General features: G+C 38.5%; 1 protein-coding gene across 1 annotated transcript in view; it reads right to left on the bottom strand.

The window, feature by feature from the left end:
- The window catches only part of LOC140922822 (E3 ubiquitin-protein ligase HUWE1-like), a 49,138-nt gene extending 36,172 nt beyond the window's left edge, over positions 1–12,966 (bottom strand). Inside the window, exons 1-20 of the mRNA XM_073372851.1 lie at positions 12,606–12,966; positions 12,301–12,399; positions 10,206–10,340; positions 9,532–9,624; positions 9,149–9,222; positions 8,579–8,657; positions 7,949–8,011; positions 7,349–7,435; positions 6,914–6,967; positions 5,957–6,025; positions 5,589–5,688; positions 5,136–5,236; positions 4,835–4,896; positions 4,491–4,579; positions 3,876–3,956; positions 1,880–1,962; positions 1,520–1,621; positions 993–1,425; positions 674–754; positions 253–359 (exon numbers count right to left, since the gene is read on the bottom strand). Of these exons, the coding sequence (XP_073228952.1) occupies positions 253–359; positions 674–754; positions 993–1,425; positions 1,520–1,621; positions 1,880–1,962; positions 3,876–3,956; positions 4,491–4,579; positions 4,835–4,896; positions 5,136–5,236; positions 5,589–5,688; positions 5,957–6,025; positions 6,914–6,967; positions 7,349–7,435; positions 7,949–8,011; positions 8,579–8,657; positions 9,149–9,222; positions 9,532–9,624; positions 10,206–10,340; positions 12,301–12,399; positions 12,606–12,650 (2,037 nt within the window). The 5' untranslated portion in view covers positions 12,651–12,966. The remainder of the gene's footprint in view (positions 1–252; positions 360–673; positions 755–992; positions 1,426–1,519; positions 1,622–1,879; positions 1,963–3,875; positions 3,957–4,490; positions 4,580–4,834; positions 4,897–5,135; positions 5,237–5,588; positions 5,689–5,956; positions 6,026–6,913; positions 6,968–7,348; positions 7,436–7,948; positions 8,012–8,578; positions 8,658–9,148; positions 9,223–9,531; positions 9,625–10,205; positions 10,341–12,300; positions 12,400–12,605) is intronic.
- Between the last annotated feature and the right edge of the window lie 997 nt (positions 12,967–13,963).

Here is a 13,963-nt window from a genome sequence, read left to right as displayed (position 1 = left end):
ATGTACTTTACCATGATTAATGGAGGTGACCCTGACAATATGGCAGCACTACATGTAAGTACAATAAGATACAGCGGGTGTGGAAATGTAAAATGTAACCAGGGATTTGACATTTTTGTTGTGTTTTCAACATACAGTGTACACAATACATTATGTTCCTTCAAAAATAGCTCTGGTGCACCATTAAGATAACCGACCATTCCGGCGAATCAAGTCAGCAGAGGTGGTAATTAAGAGGGAATATCACTGTACCTCTTTGACTACCAAAGCCTTCAGCATCACACCAGTCAAGCCATTGTCTTGAAGGGAGGACAGAAGAGACGGCTCATGAAAAACGTACACTGTCACCACATCAATAGCTGTTAAAAAATGGGCAAGAAATCCGCATCAGTGATAAAATAATACGGTAGTTGTTCCCAACATCATGACCTTACAGCATTATAATATATTTATTTTTTCTCACAGGATTCCTAGATCAAGAACTACACTGTATAAACAAAGAGGCTGCATAACTCTTAGTTAAGCTTATTTCTTTGTAGTGCATTGCGCATCCTTACTGGGCATAATTTCACGCATTATTAATTTCCAAGGAGAACCATAAGGTGCTAGCCTTGGCAGTGAACCAAAGTACAATTAACACACTTGGAACAGAGCAAGCAAAATAGCATCATACCTGCCATAAATAAAACTGGTCCATAGTACTCTACATTACTGATGATGTGCTTCAGTGATGTCGGTAGTGAACTATCCATAACTATAATTAATTTGAAAAAAAAAATCATTGTTTCCTGTCAAAAACAGATATTTTTTGTGGATGGTTAAAATGCATTTATTATTACTATTAAAATAATAATAATAATAATAATAATAATAATAATAATAATAATAATAATAGTAATAATAATAATAATAACAATAATAACAATTAAAATAATAATAATAATAATAATAATAATAATAATAATAATAATAATAATAATAATAATACTTACCATTTCTAATGCTCTCTGAGAAGGATGGATCAGGGATAGATTTTTTAAGAAAGCTAAGAACAGCCTTGATCAAAGCTGCTCTTTGCGGTAAGCACCGATTCTTGCTGACGGGATTAAGGGCAGAAGTCGGGCCAGCGACTGATGCATCAACCATAGCCTTTCCTTTTTCTGTTTCTTGCTCATCTACCTCCATATTATTATCACTGACCCCTGCTGTGTTTGTTTCAGGCTGCTCAGTCTCCATGGGAACCTCTTCAGATGCCTCTGATTGTGAAGGTGTATCATCAGACTGGTGTGACTGTGCAGCATTTTCTTGAGTTTCCTGGTTTTCACTGGTTTCCATAGCTACACTATCTTGCTGGTTGGAAGGAGGGGAGGGTAAGTCTGGTGATAGTATTGCTCCATGAAAAGGCTGGCATTCCTTGATTTCTTGCTGCAAATTTCCCACAAAAGTGAACAAGATATCAATCAAAGAGTCAAAAAGAACTACCACTAGAAAAATTAGTTTAAAGTGCTACATAATGTACCTCAAGTCTGTTGACGATGGCAGTCAACCCACTCTGGTTCTGGTATCCTGACAGATCCATGTTAGCTATCCACTCCATTATGCGTATGGCTCTTGTAACAAACTACAATGTGTACAAACCACATACATGTAACATTACCAACACATCAACAAAAATAACATCCCCTCATCCAAGAGTACAAAGTTTCCTTAAATAATATTTTTGACAAGGACCTTACTTGAGTCAGTGGATAGTCCCTTCTCAATTTGGTAGGAACCATTCTGCTTGACCTACATAATACTTCATGTCATACACTATCGAAATAGCTCTCAGATGCAAAAAAAATTGTTTGCTTTGTGTTTCATTCTTTTTCTTTCTTACCGTCAGGTGACTGTCTCCCCCTTGATGTTCCACCACACGAAGAAGTGCTTCTAACAAACCACAAGAAACTAATGCTTCAGCACCTAAGAGGTGAATGAGGAAATAGCATTGTCTTTATTTCAAATACATGTACACAATGTAAACTATAACTGAAATAGAATGTACAGGTGCACCTGCAAGAAAGAACACAAATCTATGGTTGCTCTCAGTCCTGTTTCCTTAAGGTATCATCCACCCTTAAGCACCCTCCCCGCGTTGATCGGTGCTAGCGCTTTTGCTTTTAATAAATACCCCTATAAACCGTACATTTTCTGAAAGCTTAATAGTTCCAGATTATTGCTTATTCCTTTTAAAAAATCAAAATATCAACGCGATTCAGAAATGAGAAGCTTTTTGTGAAAGTGGGTGTCGCTGTAAATTTAAGTCCAGGCCAGCCAAAAATAAACGGAAGAAGCCAATTAAGATCACATTCGCTTCTTAACACGTTTGACTAAAAAACCGTGTCTCAGATTTTTGTCAAGTGTGTTTGTTCTTTTGTTATAAGCAGTTGAAGTTAGGGATAGCAAATCATTAGCACTACCTGTGAAAAAAATACTCTTACTCGAAAACGAAAAAAGAAATCAAAATTCGCAGACACGGTTTTTTAGAAAAACTATCTGACAGTAAGTTGGCCAAATTTCAGCCAAATTGGTTCACGGGTTGCCGACTTGGAGTTTAAAACGTACCCTCAACTTGCTCTGATTTTCATTTCGAGAAAACAGGGGAAAAAGATTTTTGGCGGCGTATTGCCCGTGACGAGATTATAACAGATTATAACACCAAAGCTGTCAATGTTGATGCATACCAGAAAAGGGACAACAATAGTGACACAGCAGGAAAAGGTTACAAATGAAACCCAACAACAGATGAACAATTTATTTCGAACGCTCTGCTCTGTTCGATCCTTCTGTTGTCGAGAAAGCATCTTTCATTTTGAGCCAAGCCAACTTTTAGTCGATACATTTTCTAAAAGTTTGACACTTCCCTGGAATAATCGACAACAAACCGCTTCCTGGAGTTTTTCTTGAAGCTGCTCTCCCGCTCAATACTTTCAAAAAAGTCCTTCGTCCGATTTTTTATATGGCGCAGGACCGGTCGTGAATTTGTCGCTTGCTTGGCCGCTTCGCGAACTAAAAAGCTCGCTCCGCTCGCTAAGAAACTCGTGAAACTCGATTTCGCGGTAGTTTCAATGGGTTTTTCAGAAGCTTTGTCATCTTTTAGCCATTTTTCTTGATTTAGTAGGAGCCCTTGTCACTCTCTGCTAATTTCGAAACCCACACTTTGCAAAACGATTTTGTCGTCTTCTTTCGTCTTGGAGTCAAGGACGAAAACGGACAAGCTCTTTTTTCTTCTTTGGAGGCATTCACTTCCAAAATCCAGGGAAAAACAGTGAGCTCTATACTTGTAGACCACGATTTCTGTCAAATTGCGTGATTAGCTTGGTTCAACAGCGGCATGCGTATGAAGTATGACAGGACTTGTCAACGATCAATTAAAATAATTAGCATAGAAAAAACTTTTGCGCTCCATAACTCTGCACAGAAAAAACATTTTTTTCTGGAATTTTTTTTAAAAGAAAGCTCTTGATGAGCTCTACTTAATCATCTAAAAATTGAAAATTTCGAAAAATGATGGGTTTTTACCCTGGATGATACCTTAAGGACCTCTAAATTCTGGCATTAAAATCCTTCTATTCTCCTTTTTGATGTTAAATTCAGTGATTTTTTTTCCTTTCTTTGGGGAGACATGCATAAGGGAGCTCGTTTTTTGAGTGGGCACTTGTCAAACTTATCTACCAACAATGGTAGCCTTAATTCAATGTGAGTTCAAGCATTTATAGTAAGCAGAATAAGAAATAAAAGTTCCAAATTTCAAACAAGTTGTACTTAACTGCTTGTAGAGTCAGTGCTTTCCCTTCGAATACACTGAACATGTTGCACAGAAAAGTCACACTTACCTACTTCATAATATGCTAAGTGGTACAGAAATGAGAACAGGCCAGTTGCAAATGGTAGGGGAAGTGAATCTGAAAGCGCATCTAAAGAAGACAACAGCAACAATATTCAGAAACTTTACATGAAGATATTCTGTTAAATATTTTTATACTAGTACATAACACATAAACCAGAACCCGATGGTATACAGTCAAACCTGTTTCAAAGCATCAAAAGGACAAACCCATACTGTCCAATTCTATATCAACCCTTTAAGCCCCAATATCCACAAGCAAATTCTCCAAACTGATCTCTATACATTTCTTTTAAGAATAAGTTGAGAGAATTTGAGAAAAGATCAAAGGATTTTTTCCTTTAGTGATCATTTAAGTAATTCTCATAACCTAATCTCTTGACATTGTATGGATATTGTTACGAGAAACTTGATGTTGGTCACTATTGGGACTTTAAGGGTTAAAGGTGTCTACATGTGAACAGTTGTGCACTGAATAGTACAGCTACACCTTCTAGGAGGTACAAATTTCAAAGATAATGCATGTTGATGAGGTATCCATTTTAGAAAGCCTTTCACAAACACTTTATTTACTAATGAAATCTACTGTACTTTCTGTTTGTACCTGTGAGAGACTGTATGCAGTTTCGAGTGAGTGTTGGTAGAAAGCCATGATAGGATGCTAAACCTGTACAGTCTATAACGGTGTTTACCCTAAAAGTTCAAAGAAAAGAGTCAGTGGAAGATTTGCAAATAAATATTTCACCTCCTGGGCAAATAAACTGTAAATGTACTTAAATAGCAAGTGGTGTATATTTTATAATCAGAATAATAATGGTAAAACAGGCAAAAGAATCATTCAAACTGAAAGTCTAAGGCAGCCAGAGCCACTACTGCATGTACAGGAGGAATTTCCAGTGACTTCTCATTATTGATTTTTTTTCTCTTTTGACGTTCTTAAAACATTACCTTGGACTAGATTCCATGTGCACGAGGGCAGTTAGTGTACGGATAGCTGCTGTTCTGATATCCTAAATAGACAATTCAAATGAGTGCATGTCAAAATCTTATCACACTCTTTTCTTCCAAGGTTAGTATAGTTTTTATGTCAGTTATGACTGACCCACCCCACCCTCCATAAAAATAAAACAAACAAACAAACAACAACAGCAATAATAAAACTGACAAAGTAACAAAAGTACAGTACTTGAAGAGCTTCACTGTGATTTACAATATGAATTTAAAATTGAACTTAGTTAAAATGACTTACAGTGAATTGTGCCTGTTCAAGTTCAAGCAATTCCACAGTTTCCTCAATGAATCCTTGGTACAAAAGAGGGTTTACCACATCCTGTGTGCTGTTTGAGTACACTGGTGTGAAACCACCAACAAAATTAATCATATGTATTCAAACACAAGTTTTTAACGGCAATTTTCACCAGCATTACCCGTGTATATCACAGTTTTGCAATGTCCAACATTTTATTTTTGTACTAACTGTAACTTGCACAACTAAAAAAATACCGGCAGGTAAAAATACACATGCAGTAAAGGAATATCCTTAATAACCACAAAGCTAATCTAGTTTGGTGACTGCCCATTATAAATAAAAGATCATTGAAAATACACAACGTCAGGAAGAGGCTTACAACTGAAAGTAAATAAATGCGCCTCTCACTGTTTAAGCTTTTTTTTTTCAGATATATGCATCACATGTACTTACATAGCACTGAGATAGCCTGCAGTCGAGCCTGGATACACTGCAACCTTTTCTCATAAACAGGAAAATGCTTAGCCAATCGAATTCTGCTGAATAGGTTAACCTGTAAGAGAGGAGAAAGTGGGGCACATGCAGCAATAATTTAGTAACTCTATTCTTCTACAACTGATGCAAAAACAAGATTTAACACAATTTTAATTTACATTAATCAAAAAAAGACTTGAATAACATTTTTGATTCAGTATATGTGTAAGGTAACTTGTTTGATTTCATACTGCTCGTGTAGATCAAAGAAAACATCCATTCACATAGACAGGAACTGACATACAGCAGAAAGTATTCCGATGGCACACTATCTTTTATTCAGGTACCTGTTTATCAGTGGGTACATTGTAACAAGTAATCACTTGCTCCATAACTTCTCCAGGATTCTCTGAGAACTATGCAGAGATAACCACAATCAGATTCCTAATAAGTACAGTCGACTCTCTCTTAACAGACACCTCTATAAGACAAACACCTCTGTAAAACCCACCCCTAGAGTTGGCCCCTGCCTTTCTTTACCCCTCTTTTTGACTCTCGACAAGGCGGACATCTCTCTAAGATGGACACTTACTACTGGTTCCAAAGGTGTCCATCTTAGAGAGAGCTGACTGTACAGTCAAACCCTGTTAATACGGTCACTGAGGGGGCCATAGAAAATGTCAGTCTTAACAGGGTCTCCGTATTAAGCGGGTTGACTTTAGAGAAAATGTAAGGGCTTTCTTTCCCCGGGACAAAGCAAACTGTCCGTAATAATGAGGTATCCGTATTAAGCGGTTGTCCATAAACCGGAGTTCGACTATGCATCTAAAAAACCATCACTTCAAGCATTGAAGTAGCATTGACAAATGCACTAACCTGAGAAGGGGGTTTAAAAAGCTTGGTAGTTGGGATATGTCAGCTCTAGAGTATACAGGGATAATTTTATTTCATTTTATAATCTAATTGATTTCATTGGGGCCTAATCAAAAATTGAGGAGGCTATGTTAGCATTATAAAATGAAACCACCATTTCTACAAGGTTACAGCAGCCGCATGGAAATCAAGAAGTATCCAGGGTAAAAGGCAATAGCACTTAGGCCTCCCAGCTAAGGTTACTTCAAAGTCAAGAGTATATAAATTATTATTCACTTACAATGTGCCTTTGGAAATGGCTAAAAAAAAGCCGCAAAAAAATCATGTTCTGCAGACCAGGACCTACTAATCTACATGTACAATGTAGCTATATGTAAGGCATGCTGTAAAACCTGCTTTAATTTACAGTGAGAACATGTCTACAATAATACCTGATAAAGCTGCTTGACATGTACAGAACATAACTGGCTTCCTGTGGTTGGTGTCTGCCAAAACAAAACAACAGTGTCAATGCAATAATAAGGGCTCCTTGCAAAAATGAGGGAGGAGGCAAGGACAGGGGACACAACATGGAGTCTTTTGCAAAGCCCTTTGAGTGCCAAGCCCATGCTCTAGTAAACATTAAAGGGAGCCCAGTGCTTTGAAACTGAGCAATTGAGGGTGCCCATTATAGGATACAGTGTACCAATGAAAAACTTAGGATTTCCCTGTCACCTAAGAGCAAAAGAAAGGCCAAGGGCCACAGGTGCTGCTAGAGCTGCTAGAGCAGCCCTGATTGCCAAATTTTTTACTGTCAAAATGCTCTCACCTCAAACAAAATGAAAGTTATACAATGTTAGATACAAAGTACACAGAGGCCTTTATACCTGTGAGTCTGACTGTGAATTTGAAGAGGTACTTGTGTTTTCATTGTAAAACTCAAAGTAGACATCGGCACAACTAGCAGGAAACTCCTGCAGAGAAATATAGAGAAGCAAATTATATTTACGTGTACAAGCAAATGGTCAAACAGTCCATCAATAATCCAAAAAAAAAAGATTCTTACTGACATAAATGCAATAAAACACTAAAAAGTACATGCATGAAGCCATCCTCTCCAGCATGTTTTCCCCGAGTCTAAAATCTCCTTGACATTAAGCATCACTGGTAACAAACTTGTTCTTTTCACCAATGTTGGCAAGCTCTTTGCAAATCAAGTTTTCTTTCACTCATATCCCACAATACTAAAAAAAAGTTAGGGAGTTATGCTGCAAGAATTAACACAAAGAATCCGTACATTTCTACTACACCTTCTCCCCCACCCCCTGTTTGCACCATGGATGTTGACTGGTTTATTCACTATTTCTTAAGGGATGGCTTTTTTTGGTTTAATTAGCTCTCATCATTGTAAATTATTATCAATGGATTAACCTAGACAAACTTAATCACACGAACCAAGCAGCAAAGGTCCAACAGGCTGTACTTACTTTGAGAGAAAGATCACAGCAGCAGTGTTTCAGACCAAATCCTGCACTCTTACCACCCCATGTCTAGTTTAATTTTACAAGAAAAGATTAGAAAAGATCAAACATTCTTCTCATGCTCACATACACCTATATAGAGATTATTAGACTTGGGGGGTGGGGGGGTTAAAGATCAGCTCTTGAAGAAAATATTTCAGTCACTAAGAGCCTGAGATAATACAATTGCAAACTTAGCTGCCATTGCAGGGATCAAGGCCGACTGTTTTAGACACCATCTGGTTAAAACAACAAGGAAACAAGAATTTTGGCAACTAAAATATATTATTGTAATGAGAATTGCCCAATATGCAACCTGTCCTTCACTGGGTGGGTGGGTAGGTAGTTAGGTAGATACAGAACTTTATTTAGCCACGGTAACTTTGATAAAAAATTACAATACATTGCACTTTTGTTCTTCCCAAAAGCTGTATTAATTGAGCATTCAGATGTCACATGCACCTACAAATTTAGCATTTATGTTACACTCAGGCAGTCATTTCAATAATAAAAACCTATCATGTAATATTGCACAAAGTGTCATTTTTTTTTGGTCACCAATATTATTATCAATTTTCATGTGTTCAAGCAACTAACCTCTCCTAAACAGTGAAGGCGCTGTTGTATTGCCTTCCTTTTGTCTCCCGGTAGCCTGGGGATGAAGCTGGATCTCTTACTGTAGACAACAAACAAACAAACAACGATAGGAACTTTGGTACAAAAACACTCAAAGCATCATTATTGTCACTGTTACATGTAAGCAACCTTCAAATCAAAACCACTTGAAATTAGATCTCAATCAATCAAAGGATACAAAAGTGCCTGGCCACAGTACATTTGACCTGTTTGATCGACCAAAATCTATTTCCAAGTGGTGTTGAGTTTTACGGTCATGCAGCAGTGAAAATAGTGATAAACTGATTTTGAAATGGCAAATGATGTGTGATACAATTTGTATAACTTGTTAGGTAAACATACATACTCCAAGCATCTTCATGATATCATTTAAGACACTATTACCATGGTGACTTTGACAAAAACATTAATGACCAAAGATTAGTCAGCCAGCTAATAAGTTGAAGTATACACTTAAGGTTTACACCGGTTTGATGAGCCATACGCATATACAGCCAGTTCGATCCAGCAACAGTGTACAAGGTTACATACCTAAACACATAAAGCACACCAAGAACAGAAAGAACAACTTCCATATCACTTGCAACCAAAAGTGAAACAAGATGCTGTAAAAAAGAAAAAAAAAATGTTAAATAATGGTTGTGTTTTTACATCAAATTACACCTGCTCCATCACTCAAGCATCTTACACTGTATGTCAACTGTAAAAGTATTCTCTAGCAATTTGAAGGATCCCTCATATCCTTGCAATACTGAAACATTGAAGATACACCTGAAACTTGCAGATGGCAGAATCGCGTACAATGCAGTCCACAAATTAACAATAATTATTCCATCTATTCCATTTTGTAAATATTATTTTCATCAAAAACTCCTGAAAAAGAAAACATGTTTTGCAGCATCAGTACCACCTACCTCGGATGAGTTGTACAGCTGTCTTGTATAAGAATGTTCCAAAACAAGAGCTGTGAATCTTAACACATGGTTAACCAGACATCGACGTTCACTCTAAGAGGCAAATCAGAACAAGCAAGAAAAAGTTAGGGCCTGTTAAAATGATACCAGAATGAGTTTCATTCTGGAATGAGTTTCGTACTGAATACACATGATAAAAGTCTAAGGCATTCCCGCTTGTGTGGTCTTTATGCCAGATCAGATATGCATGTGCCACAAACTCCAGACTACATGATTTGCAACTTTCAATCCAGAGCAAGTTCATTTTCAGTTTACATAATACCAGAATGAAATTTCGTACCAGAACAAGAATTTCATTTGGAATGAAAACCTGAATGAACTCATTCCCAAATGAAAGTCATTCTGGTATCATGTGAATAGCCCCTAAATGATATTCGACCTCAGCAGGAGCACTGTAAAACTACGGAGGCCCTGCAAGTACCCCAGGACTACCTCTCATACAACTAGCAAGGGATTGGTCTGCATTGTCTTGTGCTGAACCTTGCCTAAATTACATATAGACTTATGTAACACTGCCGACCACCACTACACTGTGCGTGATTGGCAGGACATAAACTTTGGACTACTATAGATACAAATTGCCTTCCTATATATCATGGTATTACACAACTTACTGCTATCTCAGGTCCTTCAAGCTGATCCAGTTTGTCATACGTCAGAATCCAGCTGCTTCCATTGACGGGCTTAGCAACGCCTGCTAAGATTTCATCAAATTTGTCCATGACATCAACCCAATGTTGCAGCTCACACTATTAAAGAAACAATGAATGTGCAAGTCAGTGAACTAACAATGCTAACGTTTAAGTGTGGAAACACACAGCTTCGATTCACAAGCAGCATTGCATACAACTTTTGAAATCCGGATGGCTGCCTCTAATTCATTTGTCCAACTTTTCTCACACGACACCAGTTACATGACTACACAGGGGCGGATCCAGGATTTTTTTTAGGAGGGGGTGCACTCGTCTCTTGCTCTACTTTAACACCAATAAACCACACAGTATTTTTTTTTTTTGCAGAATACCAATTGTATTAGAAAACCGCAGGTCATCTCAGGGGAGGGTGCGCACGCCCTGCACCCTCCCCCTAGATCCGCCCCTGCTACAACGGGCAAAGGTATTTCAAAAAGTAGGTAACACTATCCACTGGAAAAATCATAGCCTACAAGCAAGCTCTTTAGGGTGCTCTGGTGGTGGGGTGGGAAAAGGAGGGAGAGCTTGCAACACGTCGCTGGAATTTGAACATCTGCATCAAAAAAGTCTATGCAAAATGCTGATTGGCGGAGATGACATTAGTAATGATGTCATTCTCCATGGCATGTGTTTTTCAGTGTTTGTTTACATTTGCATTTGTTTCCGCTTCACCCTGATTGATGGAAATCTTACAGCTCAGTCGACGGGGAGCCACAGGGGAATTTTGGGTGGAATTCAAATTCCAGAGATGTAGTTACAAGCTCTCCTTCCTTTTCCCACCCTGCCGCCAGAATTTCCCCGGAGAGCTTACTTGCATGCTAGATAAATCTCTATTCAGTGGACAATGTAATTATTGGTTTCCCTAATACTTATCCATTGGACAGTGATTTATCCAAAGGATATAGCTACCCAACATTTCAACAACCATCTGACTTCATGGAAGGAAGATGCATAAATACTGCAGTTACTTGATGCAGATGCAGAAATACTTGCAGATAAAAGGTAAAGAAAAGTATAGCAGTATATCATTTTTGTGCTAACTGACCAATGAAGGCTCGTTTTCACTGGCGACAGAGACGGGGTCGCAGTCGTAAGAGGGCTCATGACCTAGTTAAATCAAAAATTGGAGTCTTAAGTGGAGTCATAAGCACGACGGAATCGGAGTCAGAAGAATGAGAATGTTTCCATTTCTTCCGATTCCACTTACATACATACATAGCCCTTTATTATTGTGTCTGGTCGTTCCAGTGACATCTCCATTGTTGTTTAGGTTCTGCTTATGATCTAGTGAAAACCAGATTGTCGGAGTTGGAAGCAGAAGCGGAAGGATAAACCAATCACAATGCACCTCCCCATGCTCTGTGACTAGTTTAGTTCTTCCACTTCAGCTTGTGACTTCAACAATCTGGTTTTCACTAGATCATAAGCGGAACTAAGCTACGGAGTCATAAGCGGAATCAGAACACTTTTTTTACTAGATCATAAGCTCTACGCTTCTGATTATAACTCCAACTCCGTTGCTAGTGAAAACCAGCCTTTAGTGTGACATTGATGCTGCATACTATGCTACAGCATAGCTTGTGTGTTTGCCCATTGAGGTAGCCACATGGCACAAAATATAATCTATAAATAGACAGGCATAATAATATAGTCTATGACAGGAAACATTACATGAAGATCACTGAAGTTACACATACTACAATATTGAATGCACTATTTGAAAAATTACAGATCTGGACAGCCATTTCTGACAAATGATGGAGTAAAATTCACACAGAGAATATGGAAATTTTCTCATAATACTAGAGACTCAAACATATACGCTTTATAAGACTTCGTCAATTTCTTTGTAAGCACGTTTTCATAATCGGAAGTATCAGGACAATGATTAACTTCCTCCCATTACTAAGACGCCTCTGAAAGACAACCAAGACAACTGCAGTAAAAATACGCTTTAGTCTAAGGACCGTTTCAAAAAACCTCACGATCCGATCTATATTGCTACAAGGTAATTTACCTTGCCATAGTACCACGTATTGATATCTTTGAGAATATCTATCAACTCGCAGTCACTTGCTTCCTTCAATCTCTGAATAAGCTGTCTGCACTCTGGGGCCTATAAAAAGATCATCGTCAATGCCACAATCGCTACAGCAGAAGATGTTATTCACTCGACAAATATTTAACTATTTAAGTGGATTATAGAAACTTCCACGAGATATCTCAAAAATTCAAGAGACGTCTAGCCAGTCATTTTTTACAATGTACAAACTTAAGCTCACTTTCAAAAAGGAAAGTTCCTAAAAACTGTGCTTGACTTACCACGTCGGATTGAGTTTTCCGTAGTTTACTCCTGTCAATCTTCATTTTAACCACGGACAAATACTTAAAACGAAAAAAAAAACTATTTCCCTTGTAAATCAATCATAGTTGCACCACTGAAACTTGCAAGTGGGGATAAACTCTGTTCTCTACTAAAGTCTCTTCAAAAGTCTATAAGATTAACAGATGACGTGATGGCTTCAAAAGACAGTAAGAATCCTTCGTTTTTTGTCTAGAGCTTCGTAAGTCTATGTTTTGTCAAGCCCTATAAAATGAGGCCAAACAACGCGATAAAAATCACATTATTTTGACCGTTTTGTCTTGTACGTATGAAGTGATTCATTCAACATGGCCGACAATAATGGCGTGCACAGAGCATCAGAACGAGGCTATGTTCATCCGTACTTGATCATCCCCCACGATGCCTTGCGCTAAGCGTTCTTGTCATGATGACACGTGCAGTTCGAAGAAACCCCTCACCTTTTCTCCACAATCCCTAGTCTAGATAAAATCTTCAACCAACTGATCAGTTTCCTGAAAAATGATACCCTATTCTAGACCCAAACGCTCTGATTTATATACCCTATCCTAGAGTAAACTGCTTGAAAACCATACCCTTCACAGCGGCACATACCCATATAGCCCATATATGGAAGTAACCCCCCCCCCCCATCTCCCCCTTCGGGAGCCAAAACCCGTTAATACGGTCACTGAGGGGGCCATGGCACAGAAGGTGTCTGTATTAACGGGGTGACTGTATTAAGCGGGTTGAATTTAGAGAAAATGTAAGGGCTTCTTTTCCCCAGATAAAGTGAACTGTCAGTAGTAATGAGGTGCCCCAGGAGCCTGGGTGCCCGTATTAAGCAGGTGTCCGTAAACCGGGAGTCGACTGTAGATTGATTGGATTGGCACCACCATCGACACCGCACCACTAGAAATTTCCGTAAGAGTTAGGTCCAGACCGTTGCTGACGGTGGAGCCATCTGTAACATCCCCTTAAAGTATGAGTCTAAATTGCCTAAAGCGGAAAGACTGAATGTGTTAGCCTAAACGTCACAGTACCATTTTCTTGAAAGCAGCCAAAATTGGAAATCTCGCAGGGAAGAAAGGGGATAGATTCCTTCATCATCACGCAACATAGCCTTCCACGCATACGTTCTTTTGGCTCGTCAAGCAATCTTTCCTTTGTGGGGAAGTGACGCTTGACGAAACCCTTAGAAACTCTGCTCTGCTCTGGGAAACCTATAACGCACGAGCCCAGGCAAAGAACTGTACCAATTAACGGAACACTGTATGCGACTCGTCAAAGAAGTAGGCGGCGTACACACAGCTGATTGATAGATTTTAGATAACGAGTG

This window comes from Porites lutea, chromosome 13 (assembly GCF_958299795.1).
Source record: "Porites lutea chromosome 13, jaPorLute2.1, whole genome shotgun sequence".
NCBI classification, from domain to species: Eukaryota; Metazoa; Cnidaria; class Anthozoa; order Scleractinia; family Poritidae; genus Porites; species Porites lutea.
Note: the sequence above shows the minus strand (reverse complement) of the source record. Positions and strands in the feature narration are given on the sequence as shown.